The sequence below is a fragment of the Cetorhinus maximus genome, chromosome 17 (genome assembly GCF_964194155.1).
Source record: "Cetorhinus maximus chromosome 17, sCetMax3.hap1.1, whole genome shotgun sequence".
In the NCBI taxonomy this organism is placed as follows: Eukaryota; Metazoa; Chordata; class Chondrichthyes; order Lamniformes; family Cetorhinidae; genus Cetorhinus; species Cetorhinus maximus.
The window spans coordinates 92,324,422-92,349,946 of NC_135895.1; the positions used below are offsets into that span (position 1 = coordinate 92,324,422).

The 25,525-nt window shown below is 42.4% G+C and overlaps 1 protein-coding gene across 1 annotated transcript; it reads left to right on the forward strand.

Moving 5' to 3' along the window:
• The first annotated feature begins 617 nt into the window (after positions 1 to 617).
• Positions 618 to 24,885, forward strand: tmed5 (transmembrane p24 trafficking protein 5). Its single transcript, XM_078561574.1, has 4 exons — positions 618 to 859; positions 12,147 to 12,244; positions 14,072 to 14,252; positions 21,501 to 24,885. Exons 1-4 carry the CDS (start codon positions 689 to 691, stop codon positions 21,717 to 21,719), a joined length of 669 nt encoding a protein of 222 aa, XP_078417700.1. The 5' UTR covers positions 618 to 688; the 3' UTR covers positions 21,720 to 24,885.
• The last annotated feature ends 640 nt before the right edge of the window (positions 24,886 to 25,525 follow it).

Sequence of the window (25,525 nt, forward strand, 5' to 3'; positions counted from 1 at the left end):
CCAGGCCGCGTCCGCACACATGAGAATCCCGTCCGCTCGCGCTGTCGAGTTGGAACCTCATTAAGCCACGCCCCCTCCCTCCAGTGACGTACGCAAGGCGACGGACAAAGGCAAGCGAGGCGGGGGGTTTGGGGGCGGGAAGAAAGCCAAACGCCCCCCCCGCCCCCACCCCCTGCGTGACGTGACGCGACGCGACGCAACGCAACAAACAGAAACGCCCGTTCAGCTCCTCTTACCCGTCGTTACGTCAACTCAAACCCATCTCACAAAAAAAAACACTCGCCGCAATGCACCACGGGAGTTGTAGTTTTGTTTTTAGTCTGCGCCAAGTTCGAGCGTCTGAAGGGATGATCGGGACTACAAGGACCAAGAAGCTATTCGTCAGGGGGGGGTTGGGACACCAATACCAGAAAGCTTAAAGACCGACAACAACAGTTACATATGTATATATACAATTCGCATTTAATTGAGTAATAATTAATGCTTTCAGTGAATCAAAGAGGCAGTTTTTCTTGCGAATGGCGAGGCTGGCTGGCGGTTGGCGTCTGACGCGGCTGGGTTTTGCGATGTGATTGGCTGCGCGGGTGCTCGTGTAGCCTCCGTTCCGGGGGCCAAAGGTTGGCTTGTGGCTGGCGCTCGCCTTTGACCCTCCGTTCCGTTCTCTGCTTCCCTCAGCAAGGGCTCAGCCATGGGCCTGCTCTCTTTCCCGCTGCTATTCTGCCTCTTTGACTTGGCGCAAGTTTCACTCAGTTTCCCCCAGTCCTTTGACAGCGATTTCACTTTCACTCTGCCGGCCGGGCACAAGGAGTGTTTCTATCAAACCATGAAGAAAGATGCTACCTTGGAAATTGAGTATCAGGTCGGCCATGGGCAAACTTCCTCTTTTTTTTGTTGCTTTTTTTTTAAAATACTTAAAATGGAAATCGACGGGCTTTTGATTTGTTTCGCAATAAATTTCCTCCCTAATATTACCTTGGGTGTACCTGCACCAGCTGGACTGCAGTGGTTCAAGAAGGTGGCTCACTCCAGGGTGACCAACTCTGAGGAAATAAAGTAAGGGACACTTGGGGGTTGCTGGTGGGGGTGGGAGCAGGGGGCTTGATAATTATCCACTTTAATAAGAGTATTAAGCTCCTGTCTTGGGAAATTGGAAATTGCCCAACTATAAAACTAGGCCCCTCACATCATTCCACATATATTATACTTAAAGTCTGCACCCCTCAACTCTCTGCGTACTGTTTCCCAGATGCTCCATGCTGCTCTCTACCACACAAGCACACCACTTCCCAACTCTCCTTGCCCTACAGTCTCCCTCAAGAGCCCCTCTCACCACACCCCTCATTAGCCCCTCTTGCTTGTCTCTTCTCTTTCCCTCCCCCCACCCCCCAAAGACTCAGACTGTATTGCTACTCCCCTGGCACCAAGCCCAGTCTCAGGGCCCTCCCTGGGAGGGACTCAGTCTCCATCCTTGGGGCCTGTCTGATCTTCCCCTTCCCCCATTTTCCCTTACCTAACCCCTGCACCCACCCACAAACTTTGGCAACTTACCTTAATGAGCATCAGCTCCAGAACTCCGAGTTGTGGCTGAGTGGTCTGACCGAGAATGCAGCCCATGTGCAGGAGCACAATGTGCAAATACAGAAACCAATGATACAAGGGCAGTGGCCAGATGAGACTTGCCAGCAGTTTCGCAGTCACTTCCTGAGAAATACAGGACAAATGGCATCCTGGGGAGCAACCAAACTGGAGGCAGGACAAAAGATAAATTACAGGACGATCCTGTTAAATACAGGATAGTTGGTCACCCTGGGGCTCAACACCACCTTTTCAAGGGCAAATAGTGATGGGCAACAATAGCTGGCCTTGCCAGTGACACCCACTTCCCATGAAAGAATAAATAAAATGGTCATGTTTTAGGGTAACATGGAGTACGCATGATTGCAAAGTTGAATACAATTGTAGCACAATCGGAATTGCAAATCTGAGTACCTGAGATTGCAATTGCAGGACATTTGGAATTGCAAATTTGGGTCCTGTACCTGGCATTGTAAATATAAGGTACCTGAAATTGCAAGGTTGGGTGGCTGATGTTCCAATTGCTGGACTTGTGGAATTGCAAATGTTGAGTATCTGAGCTTGCAATTACAGGGCATTTAGAATTGCAAATGTAAAGTATCTGGGATTGCATCTGCAAGGGTACTGCTTCATTTTTAGTTATCTCTTTTGATCAGTCAATCAGAAAATGTATTTGTCAGATATGCTGTTGGATCAACCAATTCCATAAATTAATTGTTAGAGAACATAATCTAAATTACTGCAAGAAGCCACTGCTCAAAACCCAGTTTGAGAAATCTGTTCCATTGTTGCAACTGATTGAGACTGACTGTTCCTGGTGTAGACATTTGTCATAACTGATTGCTCGTCATGAAAATAATTCTGTTTCAGATCCCTGGAGTGTTCTTGTTTTGGAATGGTAGACAATTAACTTTATGAAATATAATTTTGCTGGTGTAATTTGCGACTGTTCAGATTGTTCTTTTTTCCCAGCAATAACGTGTAGAGTAAAAATTTAAACATTCAACCTGGAATGGAGTCCTTTTGTATTAATGGAAAAACAATAATTCAAATCATGTTGTACACAGGCTTCCAAATAACTTGTTATACTTTTCTTAACAGTATAGAAAGTGTGAATCTCCAGGAAGCAGTCATCCAATATTTTGGACTGACTGAAAATCTTGCATTGACATGGTTTCTGTCCCTGCACTGTGGGATGCATTCTGCTCTGCTCATACTATAGTCAACAACAGCAACTTATATGACACCTTTAACATCATGAAATATCCTAAGGTGCTTCACAGGAGTATGATATGAACAAATATAACACTGAACCATTTAAGGTCAGATATTAGGTCGGATGACCAGAAGCTTGGTCAACGAGGAAGCTTTCAGAAATGTCTTAAAGGAGGAAAGAGGTGCGTACAGAGAGAATTCCAGAGCTTGGGGCCTCGGCAATTGAGGGCATGGACACTGAATGGTGTCCACTAATTGGGAATGACCTCAAGTTTACGGAGGGTAGAATGTGGGAGACCAACCAGGACTGTATTGGAATAGTCAAGTCTAAAGGTATCGAAGGTATGCACGAGCGTTTCTGGAGCAGATGGGCTGAACCAGGAATGAGGTTGAGCACTATTACAGAAGGGCAAATACAGTCTTAATGAAGACACAAATATGGGATCAGAAGCTCACCTCAGGATCAAATACGCCACCAAGATTGCGAACAGTCTGGCTTAATCTCAGATTGTTGCCAGCGAGAGGGGTGGAGTCAGTAGCCAGGGAACGGAGTTGGGAGCAGGAATTGAAAACAATGGCTTCAGTCCTCCTGCTGTTTAATTGGAGGAAATTTCCGCTCATCCAGTTCTGGATTTTCAAAAATTCATTAATGGGATGTGGGCATCACTGGCTAGGTCAGCATTTATTGCCCATCCCTAACTGCCCTTGAGAAGGTGGTGGTGAGCTGCCTCCTTGAACTGCTGCAGTCCATGTGGTGTAGGTACACCCACAGTGCTGTTAGGGAGGGAGGTTTAGGATTTTGACCCAGTCACAGTGAAGTAACGGCAATATATTTCCAAGTCAGGATGACGAGTGACTTGGAGGGGATCTACCAGGTGGTGGTGTTCCCATGTGTTTGCTGCCCATGTCCTTCTAGATAGTAGTGGTCGTGGGTTTGAAAGGTGCTGCCTAAGGAGCCTTGGTGAGTTTCTGCAGTGCATCTTGTAGATGGTACATACTGGTGCCACTGTATGTCGGTGGTGGAGGGAATGAATGTTTGTGGATAGGGTGTCAGCCAAGTGGTCTACTTTGCCCTGGATGGTGTCAAGCTTCTTGAGTGTTGTTGGAGCTTCACTCATTAAAGCAAGTGGAGAGTATTCCATCACACTCCTGACTTGTGCTCTGTTGATGGTGGACAGGCTTTGGGGAGTCAGGAGGTGAGTTACTCGCCACGGGATTCCTGGCCTCTGACCTGCTCTTGGACCACAGTATTTATATGGCTAGACCAGTTCAGTATCTGGTCAATGATAACCCCCAGGATGTTGATAGTGGAGAATTCAGTGATGATAATGCCATTGAATGTCAAGGGGCAATGGTTAGATTCTATCTTGTTGGAGATGGTCATTGCCTGGCACTTTTGTGGCACAAATGTTACTTGCCATTTGTCAGCCCAAGCCTGGATATTGTCCAGGTCTTGCTGCATTTGGACATGGACTGCTTCAGTAACTGAGGAATCGCTAATGGTGTTCAACATTGTGCAATCATCAACAAACATCCCCACTTCTGACGTTTGATGAAGCAGCTGAAGGTGGTTGGACCGAGGACACTCCGCTGAGGAATTCCTGCTGTGATGTCCTGGAACTGAGATGATTGACCTCCAACAACCACAACCATCTTCCTTTGTGCTAGGTATGACTTCAAACAGCAGAGAGTTTTCCCCCTGATTCCCATTGACTCTAGTTTTGCTAGGGCTCCTTGATGCCACACTCAGTCAAATGCTGCCTTGATTTCAAGGGCAGTCACTCTCACCTCACTTCTGGAGTTCAGCTCTTTTGTCCATGTTTGAACCCACACTGTAATGAAGTCAGAAGCTGAGTGGCCCTGGCGGAACCCAAACTGAGCATCACTAAGCAGGTTATTTCTAAGCAAGTGCCACCTTACAGCACTGTTGATTACCCCTTCCATCATGTTACTGATGATCGAGAGTAGACTGATGGGGCGGTAATTGGCCGGGTTGGATTTGTCCTGATTTTTGTGTACAGGACATACCTGGGCAATTTTCCACATTGCTGGGTCGATGCCAGTGTTGTAGCTGTACTGGAACAGCTTGGCTAGGGGCGTGGCAAGTTCTGGAACACAAGTCTTCAGTATTATTGCCAGAATGTTGTCAGGGCTCATAGCCTTTTCAAAGTACAGTGCCTTCAGCCATTTCTCGATATCATGTGGAGTGAGTTGAATTGGCTGAAGACTGATATCTGTGATGCTGGGGACCTCCGGAGGAGGAGGCCAAGATGGATCATCCACTCGGCACTTCCGGCTGAAGATTGTAGCAAATGCTTCAGCCTTATCCTTTACACTGATGTGCTGGACTCCTCCATTATTGAGGATAGGGCTATTTGTGGAGCCTCCTCCTCCAGTGAATTGTTTAATTGTCCACATCATTCACGACTGGATGTGGCAGGACTGCAGAGCTTAGATCTGATCCGTTGGTTGTGGAATCGCTTAGCTCTGTCTATCATTTGCTGCTTATGTAGTTTGGCATGCAAGTAGTCCTGTGCTGTAGCTTGATTGTTGTTGTACCAGATTGACACCTCATTTTTAGGTATGCCTGGTGCTGCTCCTGGCATGCCCTCCTGCACTCTTCATTGAACCAGGGTTGATCCCCTGGCTTGGTAGTAAAGGTAGAGCGGGGGATATGCCAGACCACGAGGTTACAGTTCGAGTACGATTCTGCTGCTGCTGATGGCCCACAGCACCTTATGGATGTTCAGTCTTGAATTGCTAGATCTGTTCAAAACCTATCCCATTTAGCACTGTGATAGTGCCACACAACACGATGTGTGAAGTTGGGACCTCAGTGTGGAGATGGGACTTAGTCTCCACAAGGACTGTGCGGTGGTCACTCCTACTGATACTGTCATGTACAGATGCATCTGTGGCAGGCAGGCTGGTGAGGATGAGGGCAAGTATGTCTTTCTCTATTGTTGGTTCCCTCATCACCTGCCACAGACAACATGTTCAGGGACTTTGGAGAGGAAAGGGAGGTTGGAGATGGAACAATGGTTTGCAAGGACGAAGGGATTCAAGCGTTTTTTTTTGAGGGGTGATGACGACAGATTTGAAGGAGAGGGATAACACGTAAAGAGAACCATTTCCAATATTGGTAGCAATGGGTCCAAGAGGGAAGTTGGGTGATCAGTAGTTTAATGGGAACAGGATGGAGAAAACAAGAAGAGAATCTCATGGACAAGATGAGCTCAGGGAGGACAATAGGAGAGAAACTAGACAAAGATGCCAGTTCAGGGCTAGGGCAGGGGAGAGCATTTATGGAGGTTTGGTCAGGTGGGAGAGTGGAAAGGAGGGACTCGGCAGAGGTAGCTGATTGGATTGTCTCAATATTAGTGCCAAAGAAATCCACAAACTCGGAAGTAGGACCCGATTGTGTTTGAAGTGATCCAGCCAGATCAGGCAGTGGATAGCTAAACCAGTTACCCGCCATATCCTTTCAAGACTACATCCCTTGGACTTGAGGGAGCGGAGATGAGGGTTGTGCTAGGGGAGTAGCCAGGGTGAGAGAGAATAATGGTTTTACTGGGGATTAGGACATCGAAGGCAACAGTAAGGCCTTGGTTTAGTAAATCAGTAGCTGCAGAAATGTTGTGCAAATGGAGGGCCAAAGGCTAGCTAATTGAGATTTTGAAAGTGCAGTTGTAAATAAATTGGGGGATAGGTTTTTCCAGGGTCAAAGGCAAAAGGAGGTAGGGTTGAGCCATGAAATAGGGAAGTGTGCAGTCAGCAATACAAGGAAGTGATCAGAGATGGCCTTATTTGTGATTAAAAATTGTAGGAGGAGCAAGACCACGTGAGATGGTAAGGTCAACCTATGAACATGGATTGGGAAGCTTACATGGAGGGAGAGATTTAGGGATGATAAGAGGGCAGTGAACTCAGAGGGGAGAGAACATGAGTTGAGATGGAGGTTGAAATAACTAGGATGAGAAGTCGTTTGGTGAAAAGGCTGAGGGAGGAAACCAGTGGAGAAATTTCAGTGATAAAACTTTTTATCATACCTGGGAGGGAGGTACAGAATCATGATTTCGAATGAGAGGTGAGAGGGTGGAAAAATGTGAGATACACAAAACAGGAGAAAGTGTCAGAGGAGTAGGGGTCAGGCCACAGGGTGACCTTGTGATAAGTCCCACACCACCACCACGATGGTCTTGAGGGGCAAGTGGTGAAGATATAGCCGGTCAGGGAGGTTTCATTCAGGGGGAAAGTGTCATCATCCCTCACCAGGTTTCTGTTAAGGCCATGATGTTGATGCAATCATCAGCAGTAAGTTCCTGGATGGCAAAGGCTTTGTTTACAAGTGAATTGACATTCTGGAGGGAGATGCATAGAGGGCTGGTGAGAGCTGATCCACTGGCAGAGTCCACAGGGTCATCAGTGGGAAGGATGAAGTGGATAGGAAGAAAATGAGCAAGGTTAGCCCCCAGTGAGCGCACTGGACAGGAAGGTCGACGAGAAAGTGGGCTGGGGCAATCGAGGTTGTTGCTTGTAATGAGCCAGTGTCGAGTGCCTCTAAGCCTGTTGGAAGATGCCAAGAAAGACACAGCAGGAAGCTGAAGGTTTATCTCACGTGGAGTTAAGCCTGAGACAGTGGCAGGAAAGCAGGAAGGTTGAGGAGTGCTGAAGGGTTGGAGTAGGGAATTGGGAGGGCAGAGTACCTGAGAGAAGAAAAGTGAAAGGAGGCATGACAATGGAAGAAAGTCTAGGACAGGTGAAGAGAAAAGAAGTTAAGAGAGAGAGCAAAGATGGAAATAGAGTGATGGGTGTGGGTCTGGTGCAGCAGCCAAAATGCGAATGAGTGTAGGGAGAGCGCAAGTTACTTAGGCCTAATTACATAGAAATTAGAATACATTAAAACATGATTGTAAACCAGCAATAGGAAAATAGATGAGGATGAATAGGAAGGAGTCCAGAATTAAAGTCAGAGGTCCTGTGGTGGAATAATAACAAATTAGCAAGGTGGAATCAGCATGAAGCATCAACAGGTTCTTGTCTGAGCTCGGAGACAGGTGAAATGAGTGAAGTCCAGGAGCTGCTTGAGGGTAGAGTATCAGAGGACACACTGATAGGAATGAAGATCCACGAGGTGTACAGACTCAGATTGCAAAGTCGGAGGCCAAAAGCAGCAGAGCATTTCTCTCTGGTGGAAATATATCCCCGTGAGTTTGTGATTTCTGCTTTGCTTTCTTGAGCTCAGCTAACAGTTCAAATCAACAAGAATTGCTTTTACGTAGTTCCCAGCAGCTGATTGGTGAGTGGAACTGGCAGAGATGCTGTCACATTCACATCTGATTAATAATGCATGTTGCTAGAGGACCAAAAAATAACAAAGCTTTAAAGTGTAGTGTCAGTCGTGGGTTCTTGTTAACCTGACAGTTTGATTAGTTGATTCATATATTAAAAAGTTGCTTTCGTCTTTAGAATACTATTGATTGGCCAGTTACCTTATTTTGATTTGCGAGTTAAAAGCATCCATGCCTTTATCATCCCCAAACTCTACTCAAATGCTCACCATGCTGGCCTCCCAGCCTCCACTCTTCATTAACAGTTACTTGTCCAAAACTGCTCCGAGTATCTTGCTCATTCCTTATCACCTGCCCCCAACCCCACCATCACATGACATTTAAAATCCTCATCCATATCTATAAGCCCCTGTGAAGATTAACACTGCCATATACTACTGCAATCTCCTGTAGTCCCAAATTCCCCCTCAAACTTTTATTTGTGGCCCTCTGTGCATCCTCACCTCTATTCACCATTTGCAGCAGAGAACTCACTGCCTTTTCTTTTAAATAATAAACTCTGATCAAGCTTTACCTAAACCGTCTAATTTCCCCTTCCACCCATTTCACTTGCACTTATTTGTGAAGCGCCTTGGAATATTTCTTGCATTAAAGGTGCTGTGTAAATTCAAGTTGTTGTCAAAGTGTGACTTGGCTATGAGATAATCGTGTCAACCTTTATACCTTAGCTCGTCAATTGTCTGAAAAACAGGAGCCTGTCATTTTGTGGACCTCAATGTAAGGTGTAACATCAAACAAACTGTAAGAAGAATGTAAAGTACTGATGAGAGAGAGGGGGGGAAAACAAAGTTTCCCAAATGAAGGGTTATTAAATAATAGATAAAAATATTGCAAAGAGTAAAAGCGTATGCAAAAAAAGCCTTTCAAGAACCTATCTGCCACCTTTAAGGAGAGTACTTCAGTAGACCAGGTCCTCAGGCACCATTGCGCTCAGTTTTCATAGTCAAGAGTCATGCTTGCCCGAAGATTAAAGCTCAGTGGCTCATCTTTAAGAAGGAATTTTAATTCTTAAGTGCAGCCACTCCTGCTGACAGAACTTTATACACCTGATCGCCAGCTAGTGAAGGATGAAACTGGAGCTAATCTTTACTCAGTTTAGATTTATTAACAGAGTGAAACTTTACAAGTATAAACCTCCTAACTCAACCACCCACAGTGTCAATAAGTGTCTTTTTATATGTGCTCAAGTAACAACCCAATCAATACCCTCCACCTGAATATAGTTAACCGCAGTTGATATACAATTAACAGAGGATAGCCTAATTATTAATTATCATGAGACCTCTTGTGAAATTAGACATCTGAGGTTGGATGTTCACTTTTCTGATCTGCCACTACTGTGCACGAAGCCATATTTGGCATGTGGCATTACAAAACTAACCGACGAATCTAGGAATCCTAGAGTCTGGAAAATTCATCTGTGGAGGGAAAAATGTGCTTCTACAGAAAATTTACAAAATTAACTTTACAGGAAATCAGGATCTGTAATTATGTGACCAAAGTGTATTCTTCTGAATAGTATTGGCAATATTTCCTTTCTCGGTAAACCCATGCACCCTGTTGTCCCAAGTAAAAAAAACCAACAAAAAAAACCCTCTTTTTAGAAAGGCGCAACTAAAAAACACCTAAATCATACAAAAGAAAAGAAACTTAACAAATTAAGGATAACGTTGTCGCTAGTGCACCAGTCCCTGTGACGCCCATCGATTGTAGAAGACCTCATGTGTACAGGGTCACCTGAGTGACCACAAAGCCACAGAAAAGAGGTCAGTGCAACCACCACAAAGCCACAGAAAAGAGGTCAGTGCAACTACCACAAAGCCACAGAAAAGAGGTCAGTGCAACCACCCCTCCGGGCCCTATCTAAACTGGTCTGTTGGCAGTATACCTTTGCTTCAGGATGTCATGCTCAGAATTTATTGGTTCACTGACCCAACACCACAAATACAATGTAAACTGGGGTGACCCAATAGCGCAAAGGTTTTCCAGCACTGAACTTTGTAATTTAGCTTATAATGACTCACAGACCACAAAACCTGCGTATGTGGCAGGTGGATTTTAAAAATGCACTGCCCTGTGACACATGCATCAAAGTTTAATTTAGATATATTACAATGCAATACCCCGGAGCTTTTCAAAGATTAATTTATTAAATGTAGCCTCATCAATTTGAACTGAAGCTCTAAATTATATTCCTGTTCACCCTCTCAAATGCAATTGAGACTATTTAACAACACTGTTACTAGCCAGCTGCTTCTCTCTTTCCTTCCCCTCATTTCCCCAGGGCAAGGGTCTTTCTATTTCTGATACACTGCAACCAGTTTGCATTATTTTAGAATGTAAATGTAAGAGGCTTCAAACCTGGATGAATTGCAAATTAACTCGCCAAACCAGCTTTTGTTCTGTCTGCTTTAATTGGACTGCAAATTTTCCGTGCTCATTTACTTTGCAGATTTAACTTGATTATTGTCGAAGTGTTCATTTGCCTCTGGTCAAGTTTATCAAATTTTGTAGTTAACTTTTTGAGAATGGTGGCTACCATTTCTCCTGCCAGAATTTGAAGCAAAACAAAAACATCTTACTTTTTGCTATTTTATATCCAAACCTGATCACTGCATTACAATTCCAAAACTTAACTTTTATAATCCCTTTTTTAATGACCTTTTTTTAAGGTAATGCTTTGACTACTGGACTTTAGGGAGGGGTTGGGGGGCAGTTGGAATTGTTTTAAACTGATTAATGTCACATTGATTGGGCAAACTTACCATGTGGCAGTAATTTAACATCATCTTACATCCATTGACAATCTCAAGGTATTATGAGTTGTACCTGTTCGTACAAAGTCCTTCTTTAGTGCAATGTCCTTTCCACTTGTTTATCTGCACTCTTCAAGATTTAGTTTTGAGTATATATATATTTAATTGAGTAGAGATATCATAGCTATTAATGAAATTATCTGTAATATGTCGCAATACGAAATTCTGCCGCATTTAATATAATGGTTAGCCTTTGGCACTTTAATTAATTGAAAAAACCAGAACAACTTTATTGAAAACTCAATAATTTTATCCAAAGCATAGTAAATTGCTGATTGGGACTTTTCTCTGCCAGTGTAAATTAAACATATCAAAAACATATTGGAACAATCCTTGTGCATGATATGGTTCAGAAGATGTGATTTTTTTCTCTATTTGTTTCCAGTCACTTAAATAGGACAATCTATGAATGCTTTTACAAAACAAAATGATACAAAAACCTGCCCCACGGCAAACTATCTAAAGGCTGGCTGCTCTGAGTAAGAACGAAGAATCAAGGAGGGTGCTGATATTATTAAATGGAGGTTTAGTACAGTGGAGTGTCTCTAATCTAAATCATGATAGTTTGGTGTAGAACACTGTTGGTGAGCAGATTTTCAACTAAAATTTAGTTAACTTTTGTTGATGTATGCAAAAGGAATCAGTTGTGCACTGTAAGAACTTTACATAGAACATCTTTAGTTTAGCTTTCAAATCGGCTGTGAAGCGAGAGCACTTGAGTGCAATAGAACAAATTTGCCTTTATCTAGGTTTATGCAAAAACTGCTTTGGAACATATAATTTAAAGCTCTAAAACCTCCAACAGTAATATACAGCATTTACCTGACCACTTTAACAGGCGTAACAGAAAATGTCAAAACCTACAAAATTCGGTTGCTCAGTAATCTGCTGTCAAATTTGCAACTTTTTTTTTACTTGAAACTGTTGCTGTTGATCCATTTGATTTGAGCGATTTGTCTGCAGATTGAAAAGAATGAAATGGTAGATTGGTGAATATACAGCAAATCGCTCCCCTTGCTTTTAATGTGATCAATGGACTGAAGGGGAATTTTGTAACTGCCTGTTTTGAAAAGGTTGAGCAAATAAAAACATTTTTAAACATGTGCATATTTTTTGATGAAATATAAATCCAATGTATACACAGCATCCTGAGGAAAAAGTCCATTAATTTTTTTCATCTGCCCTTTAGGTGATTGATGGGGCAGGATTAGATGTGGATTTCTATATTGCATCACCAAATGGAAATATTCTGTATTTTGATCAGAGGAAATCTGATGGCGTACACAGGTAAGTGATAGCAACAGAGGTTCTGCTTGGAGTTATTTTTACCAAATGAGTCTAGCTTCAGACGTGTTTTGTTGGTCACACCAGGTTAGACTTTAAAATGATCAGCCCATTAACTTCACCTGTTACATCTCTCAGGACCTTTGCCCTCTATGACGTAATAGATGTGTACAGTCAGCTATAAATGTTTAACTATGTAGATTTAACAGGATCTTAATACAGATCTGTGTTCTTTTATATTTGTATTTTCTATTTAAGAATTATTAGTCTATTTATAATACTGATAAATCTTGATTTTTACTGCTAACTTCAGGGAAGAGGTGAGGTATTGCCAATTAGTGAGCCAAGGTCATTTAGATGAAATGAATAATGTGGTGGACTGTGACTCCAATGCACTAAATCATGTGCAGTTCACATGATCTGCAGTGTGAGTTGCATGTATTTCCCTCCCCTCTTTTTACCACGGATAATGCAGTCTTCAGCTAATACCCTGGCAGCAGGAAGAAGGACCTTCAGGTGTTCCTCTAGACTGTCTAAAGCACATTGAGGTCTACAATGCAACTGACATCAAATGGTCACTGTGGATCGGTTCTCTGTCTCTTTAGTTTACAAGTGTAAATTATTGAATATAAAACCATGTGTCACTACTGTAATGCCGTCTTCAGCTAATACCTTGGCAGCAGGAAGAAGGACTTTCAAGTGTTTGTTCTAGACTGTCTAAATGCGTTCAGGTCTATTAATATATGACTGGCACTGTCACCAAATGGTCACAGTGGATTGGTTCTGTTTGTTAGTTTATATGCGTGTAAATTGTTAAATATAATTCAAACATTTGAATTCAAACTTCTTTTGAAGAGAAATATCGCACATTTGAAGGGAAAAAGGTTTCCTATAGTTCTGAACAAGTGCAAATCGACATTTAGATGCAAAATACTGCAGATGCTGGAAATCTGAAATAAAATCAGAAAATTCTGGAAATAACTCTGCCCGCCTGGCAGCACCTGTGGAGATAAAAACAAGAGTCAACATTTCAGGTCTGCTTGAGCACTTCCAGCATTTTCTGTTCATTTCAGCATTTTGATGACTGGGGAAGGTGAAGGAATTAACCCTGTGTCATTTTAGCTGAGGCAGCTGAAGCCTCTGCTAAGGGCTGTAGGGTGTGGGTGGGGTGGAAGGAAACAGAAGGCCAGAGTTGAGACACAGGGCTGGAAAAGAAAAAAAAAAGATTCCAGAGGTAGGCTTGAGTGGAGCCATGGGGAATGCAAGATGAGATCTATAAAACAAATCCAATCAACTTTCAACTCACTGTCTGCTGGAGAATTTGAAATTTCAGGCAACATAAATTGAACCTAACATTTGATCACAAAGCTAGTCAACCCCCGATGTTTTGCAATACTTTTAATGTTTGATGGCACACATCACAGGAAACGATTGCGGCTGGTGACACTGTGCACACTGAACGATCAAAGGATTAAGGACAAATAGCTTTCACTCACTTTAGAATACAAAAATAGTGCAATCTGTAACCTGTATTTACTGATGAACTTAATAAGAATTGTCCAGTCTTTTAATTGTCAAATTCTGATTTAAGTTTCACACTGCTTTTCAACAGAGGGCATCTGCCCCCCACCCCCCGGTCACTTATACTATCAATTTATAAAGTAGGGTATGAGTGCAAAGCCGCAGAAAATCATATATTTTGGGGATGTTGGATATGACAGAAACTTCTACCTCATTCGCCATCTGCATCGCTTTCATTTTTGACGAGCAACCTTTAAACATTTGAATATTTCCTCACCCTTAAAATAAAAACTTCTCTTGCATTTTTAGCGTCGAAACTGAGAATGGAGACTACATGTTTTGCTTTGACAACTCATTTAGTTCTATCTCAGAGAAGATAGTCTTCTTTGAGCTTATTCTGGACAACATGGAACCCGAGGGCGACTCAAACAGCTGGAAGGATTTTCTACAAGGAGGGGAATTTCTTGATATGAAATTGGAAGATATTCTAGTAGGTGGCAGTTTAGCTTGTCATTTTATTCTGCTACAGCTTTTGTTTGAAATGTAGAGAGCAATGAACAGATTGAGCAAAAGCAAACAGAAATTTAGATAAGATTGCAATGGCCTGTAAGCTCCCCATCTACACGGGGATCTGAGGCTTCCGCTATTTGGTGGAATTCTGACTTTTGGATCATGGAATGCCACCCTTTTAATGCTCTTCCTGGCCTCCACCTGGCCCAGGGGAGCCATCACTCAGCCCACTTCTCTTTAATCTGTCGGCAACTCTGACCTGGCTTTGACTTGCGTCTGTAATTGGGTGATGTAGAAGTCTTGCCCCCAGTAGCTGCTGCTCCCGTGTACAGCCTTCCTGTGCTGGGCCGTTTTCCTGGTGTCACCTCCACTGCAGGAATCTCTGCCACTGGCACAGGGCAGCTGGATCGCCTCGCCCAGTCCGAAGCCCCGTTACGGACGGAGTGACTTGGCGCTCACCCAATTGCAGCCAGCTGCTTGGCTCCAGGTTCTTGCTCCGGTCCCGAGGTGCAGGAGGGAGATTCCAGCCAGCCACGGTCTTAGCCACATCCCGCCCTCAGCAGCAGGCCACTTTCTGCATATGGCTCGGCCTATTTGGGACCCTTGCTTTATCCAAGCACCCAGGGACAGAAGAGGTGATGCTCCCCAGTCCAACAGGTTCTGAGCCCCCGAGGCCCAAGCTCCTATCACCCGGAGGTGGGGGGGTGGAGGGGTGGCATAAGTAAGGGGGTGCGTGAGTAGGGAGAGGGAGGGAATGAGTAGGGGGCTGAGTGGGGAGGGAGGGTGTGAGTAGGGGGCTGAGTGGGGAGGGGGGGGGTGTGAGCAGAGGGGTGGGTGGGGAGGGGAGGCTTGAGCAGGGGGGGTGGGTGTGGAGGGAAGGCGTGGGTAAAGGGCTGAGTGGGGAGGGAGGGCGTGAGTAGAGGGATGGGTTTGGAGGGAGGGAGGGCGTGAGTAGGGAGCTGAGTGGGGGTGGTGGGTGGCAAGGGAGGGTGTGAATAGGGGGCTGAATGGGGAGGAAGGGTGTGAGTAGGGGATGGGTGGGGAGGGAGGGCATGAGTGAGGGGCTATGGGGAGGCTGGGCGTGAGTGAGGGGCTGTGGGTAGGGAGGGTGTGAGTGAGAGGCTGTGGGGAGGGAAGGTGAGAGTGAGGACTGAATAGGGAGGGTGGGCGTGAGTAGGGGGTTGTGGGGAGGGAGGGGTTTGGGAAGAGGAGCTAGTGAGTGAGTGTGTGGGGGAGGGGGTGTTGGAAAGAGCACCTGCTTAATGAATGAGTGTGGGGAGGGGAGGTGGGTTGGGAAGAAATGGGTGTGTGTGTGTGTGGTGATGGAAAGAGGGGCTTCATTGAGTATTCTGTCACCATGGGATGTGGCAAGCTTGGCTAAAACATGTGCAAGTAAGATAATACAATTTTTACTAAGTACTTTTAAAACACAGATTTTCATATTTATATAATGTATTATTATATGTTATCTATAATGCACAAACTTTAATAATATACCAGCTTTATTGCTGTTTTGTTTTTACTGGCGTCTGGGTTCATGTTAGTTTTCAAGTTTTTCTTATATGTATTCGTTCATGGAATGTGGGCAGCGCTGGCAAAGCCAGCTTTTATTGCCTATCCTATTTTGCTTGAGAAGATGGCGGAGAGTTAAAATGGGGTCAGATTGGAAAATAGTTTGTGAGGCACTGCTGCAGCCCTTTGCTTTGCTTCACATGTACATAATCTGGTATGGTCACATTCTGTTGTTAATGTGAAGTTTGTCCTGTATTACATGCACTAACTGCATTGAATGCTCAGGTCACTTTAGTGATTTTATACAAATACATTTGCCCATGGTCTTGATGGTAATAGAAGGTAAACAAAGTGAAAAGTAATGGAAAATAACCCACTTGAGGTCTAACGACTCCACCCATTTGAAGTGGCCTAGAAGCTTTTGCATTTCACCGCACGATGTCACAAAAAAAATTCAGACCGTTTTATATTTGGCCACTAATTTTCAGACCTTTTTGTCTTTGACTACTCTTACCCCTGTGTTGCTGTGATGTAGGTTAATGTGCTAACCCTACAGTATTTAACAAGTATCCCTGTGACAGAAGTGGTAGGATCGCTTGATTCCCATAATGGAAGGCCGCAATCTCAAACCATAGGTTTAGCTGTTAGTTTTTTTTGGTGAATGCAGTAATGTGTGAAGGTAAAGGGGTAAATTTTCTTGGTTTTCATTAGTAGTGAGGTGCCTTTCCTATCACTAACTTGGATTTTGAAAAAATTAAGCTGTAAGTTTAAGCTCAGGTGTATCCAGCCCTGGCCCAGCTTGATAAAGTTGTAGGGCACTTTCTGATCTTGGAATAGTACTGTTACAAATCATGGAAAAAATGGTACAGATACTCTTGTTCTCTTTCCCTTTGCTGCCCTTCCTGTCCTGCAGCCTTAGACTTTAGGTCCTACATGTGTGCGCACCAAAACAAACTAGAGGGATTGTGACTGGAGAGGGGTTAAAGGTTTAGAACAAGCATTTTAAAGTGAATGAATGTAAATGTTTTATGGTCTTCATTTTTAAAAGAAGATATACTCAAAATGAGTGTAATTATCCAAAGCTACTGGGTTGTCCACTTTTGGCCAATTCCTCACTTGACCTTCCCCACTTGAAACAGAGCATAGAGAGAACTTGATAAAGGAGACATGTGCTTCTAGAATTGTAAGTGAAAAGTTGTCTTCGCTTTCAATTAAAGGAACTCTTCTAAACCTACCATGTTTTCTGGTAGGCTTAGAAGAGCATTCCTTTGCATTGGTTAGGGAGAGCATTGCAGTGTTGGAGAAAGAGGATGTACCAGAGGGTTCAAGGACAGAATCAATTTGGCTAGAGCTAAGGAACACACAGGGTGCAGTTACATTGCTCGGTGTAGCCAAAGGCCACCAACTAGTGGGAAGCATATAGTGGAACAAATCTGCAGGGAAATTACAGAGCAAAGCAAACATTATAGGCTAGTTATAATGGGGGACTTTAATTACTAGAATATAGGCTGCGATTGTGGTAGGAAAGAGGGTGGAGAGAGCAAGAGTTCCTAGGGTGTGTTCAGGAGAATTTTCTACAGCAGTATGTGTCCAGTCCAACAAGAAAGGAGGCACTGCTAGACCTGGTTCTTTGAAATGACATAGGCCAAGTAGATCAAATGTCAATGGGGGAACATTTAGGAGACAGTAACCATTGTATCGTAAGGTTTAGGATAGTGGTGGGAAAGGACAGTGGGCAATCCAGAATAAGAATAATTAGCTTGGGGAGACCCGACTTCAATGGGGCAAGAACAGGGTTGGGCCGGATAGACTAGAACCAAAGGTTGATGGGAAAAGCTGTAGCTGAACAATGGGCTATCTTCAAAGAAGAAATAGTTTGGGCATAGTCAAGGTATGTTCCCTCAAAAGGGAAAGGCAGGGCAAACAAATCCAGAGCTCCCTGGATGAAAAAGGAGATAGAAATTAAGATAAAGAAGAAAAAGCGTGCTTATGACAGGTATCAGGTAGAAAATAGAATTGAGAACTAAGTTGAATACAGAAGGTTCAAAGGAGAGGTGAAGAAGCAAATAAGAGAAGCGAAGAGGGATTATGAGAAAAGACTGGCATCCAACATAAAGGGGAATCCCAAAGTCTTCTATAGGCACACAAATAGTAAAAGGGTGGTAAAAAGAGTGGGCCGATTAGGGACCAAAAAAGGGATTTATTTTAAAGGCAGGGGCATGGCTGAGGTGTTAAAGAATACTTTGCATCTGTCTTTACCAAGGAAGCTGATGCTACCCAGGCCATGGTGACAGAGGAGGAAACTCTGTCACTAGAAGGGTTCAAAATTAATGAGGAGCTATTGGATAAACTGTCGGTATTTAAAGTTGAAAAGGCACTCGGACCAGATGAGATGCATCCAAGGATATTGAAGGAAGTGAGAGTGGAAATTGCAGGGCCATAATCTTTCAGTCTTCCCTAGACTCAGGAGGTGGAGGACTAGAGAATTGCAAACATGCCCTTGTTCAAAAAATGTTGTACGGATAAGCCCAACAGTTACAGACCAATCAGTTTAACTCTGGTGTTGGGGACACTTCTAAAAACAATTATTTGGGATAGAATTAATAGTCACATGGAAAACTGTGGGTTGATTAGGAAGAGCCAGCATGGATTTCTTAAGGGAAAATTGTGTTTAACCAGCTTGCTGGAGTTTTTTGAAGAGGTAACAGAGAGGGTTGATGAGGGTAATGCTGTTGATGTGGTGACATGGACTTCCAAAAGGCATTCGATACAGTACCGCACAACAGGCTTGTGAGAAAAGCTATAGCTCATGGAAGAAAAGGGATACAAAATTGACTGAATAATAGGAAGCAGCGAGTAATGGTTAATGGACATTTTTTGGGCTGGAGGAAGGTTTGTAGTCGAGTTCCCCAGGGCTCGGTACTGGGAACCTTGCTTTTCCTGTTACATATTAATGATCTAGATCTTGATGTGCAGGGGACAATTTCGAAGTTTGTGAATGATACAAAACTTGGAAGCATTGTAAACTCTGAGGAGGACAGTGTAGAACTTCAAAAGTTGGTGGAGTGGGCAGACAGGTGGCAGGTGAAGTTCAATGCAGAGAAGTGTGAGATGATTCATCTTTGTAGAAAGAACATGAAGAGACAATATTAAATAAAGGGTGCAATTCTTAAGGGTGTGCAGGAGGGGAGGTGGTGGTGTAGAGGTATTGTCACTGGACTGGTAATCCAGAGACCGAGGGGAATGCTCTGGGGACCCAGCTTCGAATTCCACCATGGCAGATGGAATTTGAATTCAATAAAAATCTGGAATTAAAAATCTGATGATGACCATGAAACCATTGTGGATTGTTCTAATGTCCTTACCTGGGGGTCTGGCCTACACATGACCCACAGCAATCTGGTTGACTCTTTTAAAACAAAATGCCTTCTGAACAAGGGCAATTAGGGATGGGCAAGAAATGCTGGCTTATCCAGCGATGCCTGCATCCCATGAACAAATTTTTAAAAAGGATTAGAGAGACCTGTGTGTATATGTGCATAGGTCATTAAAGGCAGGATAGTGGAGTTAATACACAAAGATGTTTGTGCAGCTTTGCTTTTCTTATAGCTCTTTCCCCACCACTTCCTCCCCAGTTAATAAAGTGTATGGTATGCTAGGCTTTATTAATAGGGTATGGAAGGCAATAGAGTACAAGAACAAGTAAGTTATGTACAGGACACAGGTAGACCTCAGCTGGAGTATTGTGTAAAGTCCTGGGCGCCACACTTTAGGAAGGATGTGAACGCATTGGGGAGAGTGCAGAAGAGGTTTACAAAAATGGTTCCAGGGATGAGAAACTTCAGTTATGAAGGTAGATTGGAGAGGTGGGACTGTCCTTCTTGGTGAGGAGAAGGCTAGGAGGAGATTTGATAGAGGTGTTCAAAATCATGAAGGGGCTAGACAGAGTAGATAGGGAGAAACTATTCCTGCTCGTAAAAGGATCGAGAATGAAAGGGCATAGATCTAGTGATTTGCAAAAGAAGCAAATGCGATGTGAGAAAAAACTTTGGGAAAATCCAGGCATTCAAGAGGGCATTAGATGATCATTTAAATAGAAACAATGTGCAGGGTTGCGGGGAAAAGGCAGGAGAATGGCACTGAGCCATAATGCTCACTCAGAGAGTCAGTGCAGACACGATGGGCCAAATGGCCTCCTCCTGCACCATAATAATTCTGTGGTGGATTTCTACCCCAGCACTCATGGTGTACAGAGACGTTTGTCAGCTTTGCTTTTCCTATAACTCTTTCCCCAGCACTCCCTCCCCAGTTTGCAAATAACCTTCCCTTATTTTCCAGTCATGTTAAATAGTAAAGCAACATGTGCTTTCAGCAAAAGAACTATAATTTTTATGGCAAGTATTGAAGCTTTATTTTGGTATTAATTGCAGGTCTGTAATCATACAGGATATCTGTGGTCAAGCTCAACAAATATACATAAAAATTTATAAACCTTAGGGCAAAATTAAAACCGGGAAAGACAGCATCTTAACTTAAAAAAGATAGATTATTTCGACACCTAATGGATGAGAAGGTGTGGTACAGAATCTACAATGCAAAATCCCTAAGTGCTAAATCTTCCAATATAGTAGCAGAATAACTCAAAACAAGCCTAAATCTCAGATATTCTAAAGCTGTAAGTTGTTAGAAAAAACAAATTGAACCTGTATAATTGTAATTGTATGTAGAACCCATTATGCCCCAGTAAGGTGCACACATTTAAGTCAGAAAGTGCTATTTCTGTGTTCACCTCCAAAAATTCTGTATTTGAATATGTTATCAGTTACTTGTTGAAATCGCTCTTTTGCTAAATACACTGATGTGGGATTCAGCTCCACAGACCATGCCTGACGGTCCTACTTTCAAGTCCTGTTCTGGGAATAATGTATGGAAGGAGAAAACCTCTAAGGCAGAGTGGAAGATTAGTATGGATCCTTTTTTAGATCCCCTGTCATTTTAGCTGGGCAAATTCACCCAGCCTCCTGTCCCTATTGCTCTCTCAGCTGCTCAGAGATGCATGTCATGTGCTTGTAAACAACATTCCCTCTGTTGATGTGTGACTGAGATCAGTAATATAGTAGATAGAGATTAAACTTCTGTTTTCCATTGTAATGGTGGAGGGAATCTGAGAGAAAAACCACTTTGAAAGTGCATTGACGGGCAAATATTGCATCAGTGTATGTTATGCTTAAAACTAATAAAAAGAATAGCATTTGCAAAATTGGGGGAGGTAAAATTTGTGTGAACCTTATTTACATTTCTAATTATTTCTTTTAGATAGTGGGTGAAATTGTGATCATATCCAGAGTCTCTTGTTTTATTTCACGCACTTCAATTGGGAAAAATGAGTACGCCACTACTGATGCAACTGAGGCTGTCTCCAATATTGAGGGCAATAATCAGCCAAGTGGAAGTATCATCTGGAGAATTAGGTCATCCTGCTTTTTTGGGAGTGAAGAGCTATGATTCAGTGGAATTAAATTAAACCTTGACCTTGTGAAAAAATTAAAGAATATTTAGCTTTTCGTCTAGAATTTTATTTTCAGAAATAAATAAATTTTCAGAGTAGAATTGCCGTGTCAAACTGCTACCACTATTTAACTCACTGTGCAGCTTTTCTGTTGTAACCCAATGTCTTATGTTCTAAAATGTGTGACGTGTTTCTGTTTTTATTTAGGAATCTATAAACAACGTGAAAGGCAGACTTAGTAAAAGCAACCAGATTCAGGGGCTGCTTCGAGCTTTCGAGGCACGGGATCGGAACCTGCAAGAAGGAAATTATGATCGGGTAAATTTCTGGTCAATGGTGAACCTGTCTGTGATGCTTATAGTGTCATGTCTCCAGGTATACATGTTGAAAAATTTATTCAACGACAAGAGAAGGAGCCGAACGTAGCGCCTGGAAAGTGAATGTTACACCACAGCACAAGATGGTGCCTGGAAGGCCACAGCATTTATTTTCATTGGTGTATGCAGAAAATTCCTTATTGTAATTTTTCAAAAAAACTATCATGTTCAATAGGGCTATTAACTAAGCAACATTATGGTCATAATGGAGGAGCGTAATTGTAATCATTTGGGAGAAGGAAAGAACATGTCTGAACTTTCAATCCTGTCAGTGGTCCAAACTAAGAACTAAAAGCCTTAATATCATTGCCAAATAAACTGGTGATCTATGCTGGCACACTGACGAGAGGAGTAATGCTAGGATCCTCAGCATTGGCAATCTGCTATATTCTGAAAGCCTCTTTGGTCAGAGGTAGTTTGTGTAACTAATTTTCCAAGTTGTGTTGTCATCTCTGGAATGGTTAAGTACATGTTGGGAACATACTTTGACTTGAACGCTTGAGTTTCTCTGTTCAAGTGTAATGGAGACTTTAAAATACCAAGATCTGTTGCATATGGAGAACAATGCACTGTGAATTGTATCTAAGCATTTTTCACTCCACACAGCATCACTGTCAAAGTAGTAGTAAGTAATGACTGGGGCCAAAGTATAACACATTCAGACCACTAGCTCTTTTAATAATCTGATTTACTTTTACCAGAGAAGTTTACACACTGTAGAAATGTAAATTGTTTTTGCGAATGTTTAGGCACTGCAAAAAGGACAACACGTTCTTAATAGAAACTGTGACAGTGCAGTCTGTAACTACTTAGATCTTAAATCTAGCCCACTTATTCTATCAATCCATGTAACATAGATGAAAAAACTTGAAGCCAAAAAATAAGGCAGCAAACAGCTGATGGACTTTAATGCTTGCAAAGAATCAGTGAGACTGCAAATACACTCTGGTCCAGAGTACTTCACTGAGGCCCCTGTAGTGATCTGACCTCATTTGGTTTGGAGATCATTTTTTAATCTCTCGTTCTTGTATACATTTATGAGAGAGCAAAGATGGTTGATAGGATAGCCTTACCCATCAGAAACACTTAATTGTGGCTTTGGCTTCAGGAACAATGTCACTGAGACAAAATGTGCGTAATTTCACAGCAAATCTAGTGTGTGTGTGTGCTGTGTGTGTGTGTGTGTGTATACTTGGAAGCAGTATTATTTGTAAATGCCTTCACTGTTGTTTTCTTGAAACCATATTACCTAGAAAACAACTTGTTTGAATTCTTCAAAACATGTTTTAATCACATCAGAATTAATGACTATTTTCAGTTGTCCCCATTGTTTTAAAACCAAACTGAACTTGGAAAGGTCTGTGTAGCTGTTAAGGATACTGACTTTGAAATGCCTTTTAAAGGCATTTTTCTATTGACCAGTTGTTTCTCTTGCCCAGGAGAGCAAGCTACATGCAACACACTTACTCTTATACTTCTGGCCAGGTGTTGGTTACATTAGGCTTCATTGTGGAATGCCAAGACTCAGCAGCTGAATCAGCATTGAAGTTGGCTTCCTCCCCATCCATTATTTTCATGAATCAGGCTCTGTTAATCCAACATCATATTGTAAACACAAATGTTTGTAGATCTACAACACTGTCAGTGTTATGAGCACAGAGGTATTCATGCCGTAGAGTACAGCAGATAAAGGAAGACACAAGCTTTAATATACAAGCACTGTGAATCTGCTGTAATATGTGTGGGGATACCCAATTTAAATTGACTAAAAGCTTTTAAAAATCCGACAATAGCTGTTGAGCTTTCATCTTGCATTGAATTATTCTACTTTAGAGCTGCCAGAAGGCTGAATCACAACCAAGAGCCAGAAAGAAATATGCTTTGTCAGACCATCTGGTAATATTGTTTAGAAATGAGACTAAAGGAAGGAACATGATGTGTGTATACTGGTACTTTATGAGGAAAGGTTTTTTGTCAGTGTCTTGGAAATCTGCCTCTCCTAGTGTCTACAAAAAGGCAAGGTTCAACTTTGGGTAAGATGATCATGTTTATAAAAACGAAACTGCAGTAATAGTTTCAAAAGGTGCATATAATCTTGGTCTAGCACTCAGTTTTATATTGTGCTAAGTCCTGTACCTTTACCCTGCCTGAATTCTGACTGTCCACCTTCCTTGTGGCCACTGTAGACTTGAAGGCCCATTAGCCTACAGTGAAAGTTAAATCAGTTTGGTAGTAAATTCTAAGTGATCGTTAAGCTTTGTTTTATTATTTGAACTAAGCTTTTCAAATAATTCTGTTGCTATCTTTTTAAAACAAGGTATCATCCTCTGTTCTTTATATATGGAAAACATCTTTCATTGATTATACAGAAAAAAGGGCTTTACATATAACCAAATCTATTAGACCGTAGTGGATTTATTCCAGTGACTGAAAATTTTAATAAGTGCCTCCATGTTTTTTATACAACCTCTTCTTGACGTGACCAGCAAGCAGAGAACAAATTGATACTAAAGGCACAGCTGACAACTGGATATAATTGCAGAGGAATCATGTTATGCACAACAGATCAAGGGCAAAAGCTTAGATATAATCAACCAGACATATAGTAAGGAATTGATCATTAAAATCTGTACATATACATGCAGTAAATTAGTTCAAAATGCTCATGAGGTACTTCAGACAGTCATTTCTCTTGTCTGAATCTTGGTTGCCAAGGACTGTGACTTGTAGTTTGCAAATTCATTGGTAAGTCTGTTGTTGATGTTGTAGATTTCTATCAGTTCACACTTCTAGAAATATCAGCTGAACAAGAGATGCTTTAAATTTCCTGCATCTCATGCACATTTTGCACCAATAACATTTTGGAAACTGAAAATAGAGCCTAAATGGATGAACATTGTACAGTTTTTCCCAAATAAAATATGTAACCGTGTAACTTAGAGGGGCAAATAAGCCATAATCATACCTGAGAGTGTATGAAGCCTATCTCTGTAAGGCAGAATGTTTGTTCTTCCAATGTGGACATGCTTTCAGATAAGTTGCAAATACTCTAGTTGGCTGAAACATTGTAAATTAGACTGAGTCAACATGATCAACTGTATTGTTCCACTGTCTTGTACAAATATTACAAACAGTAAATCTTCCATATGACAAACCATACTGTCCAAAATGTTTGATTCAAGCATTGGAAATAAAACAAATTTACTGATGTTCTATTTCATTCTTTTAATTTGTTGTCTTACTTGAAGAATAAACTTTTAGAGCTGGAAATAAGATCGTTCCAATTTTGGGTTGGATCAGATTAATTCTCAAAGAAGAATTCCAAAGCTAGGGATAAAGCCAATTAAACCTGAGAAACTTTGTTGCCTTACAATTGGTTTAGTTATCCATTTCCAGAGCTGGCTGGACCACTTAAAGCACTATAAGGTCCTGCTTCTCATCTGCCAAAACGGCTCACTGTTCCAGGACCATCCCAGCTTCTTTCCAATACTGAAAGTCATCTTCTTAAACCTCTCTCCTCCACCCTCGCTTCAATGAGTCATAATTTCTGAGCTCCAGGGTTTCGTATTTGGGGGTACCCCAAAGAGCCGTTGGGGACCCACACCCCCACCATGGGCAATTGTCCTGCACTGGGAACCACCCGAAAATGTGATTTAAGTTGCAAACTTCGGATGGTTTAGACTGTGTTACATCAATAATTATCCAGAAAAAGAATTAAAACCAATTGTAGCTTCTGGGTAACTATTGTACAGACCCACGCCAACTCCCCCCAACCCCAGGGAACTTCCGGCACCCCCCGACCACCCCTTTCCCTATGGGACTCCCTGACTCTTCCCCCATCCCTGCCCTGGGGAT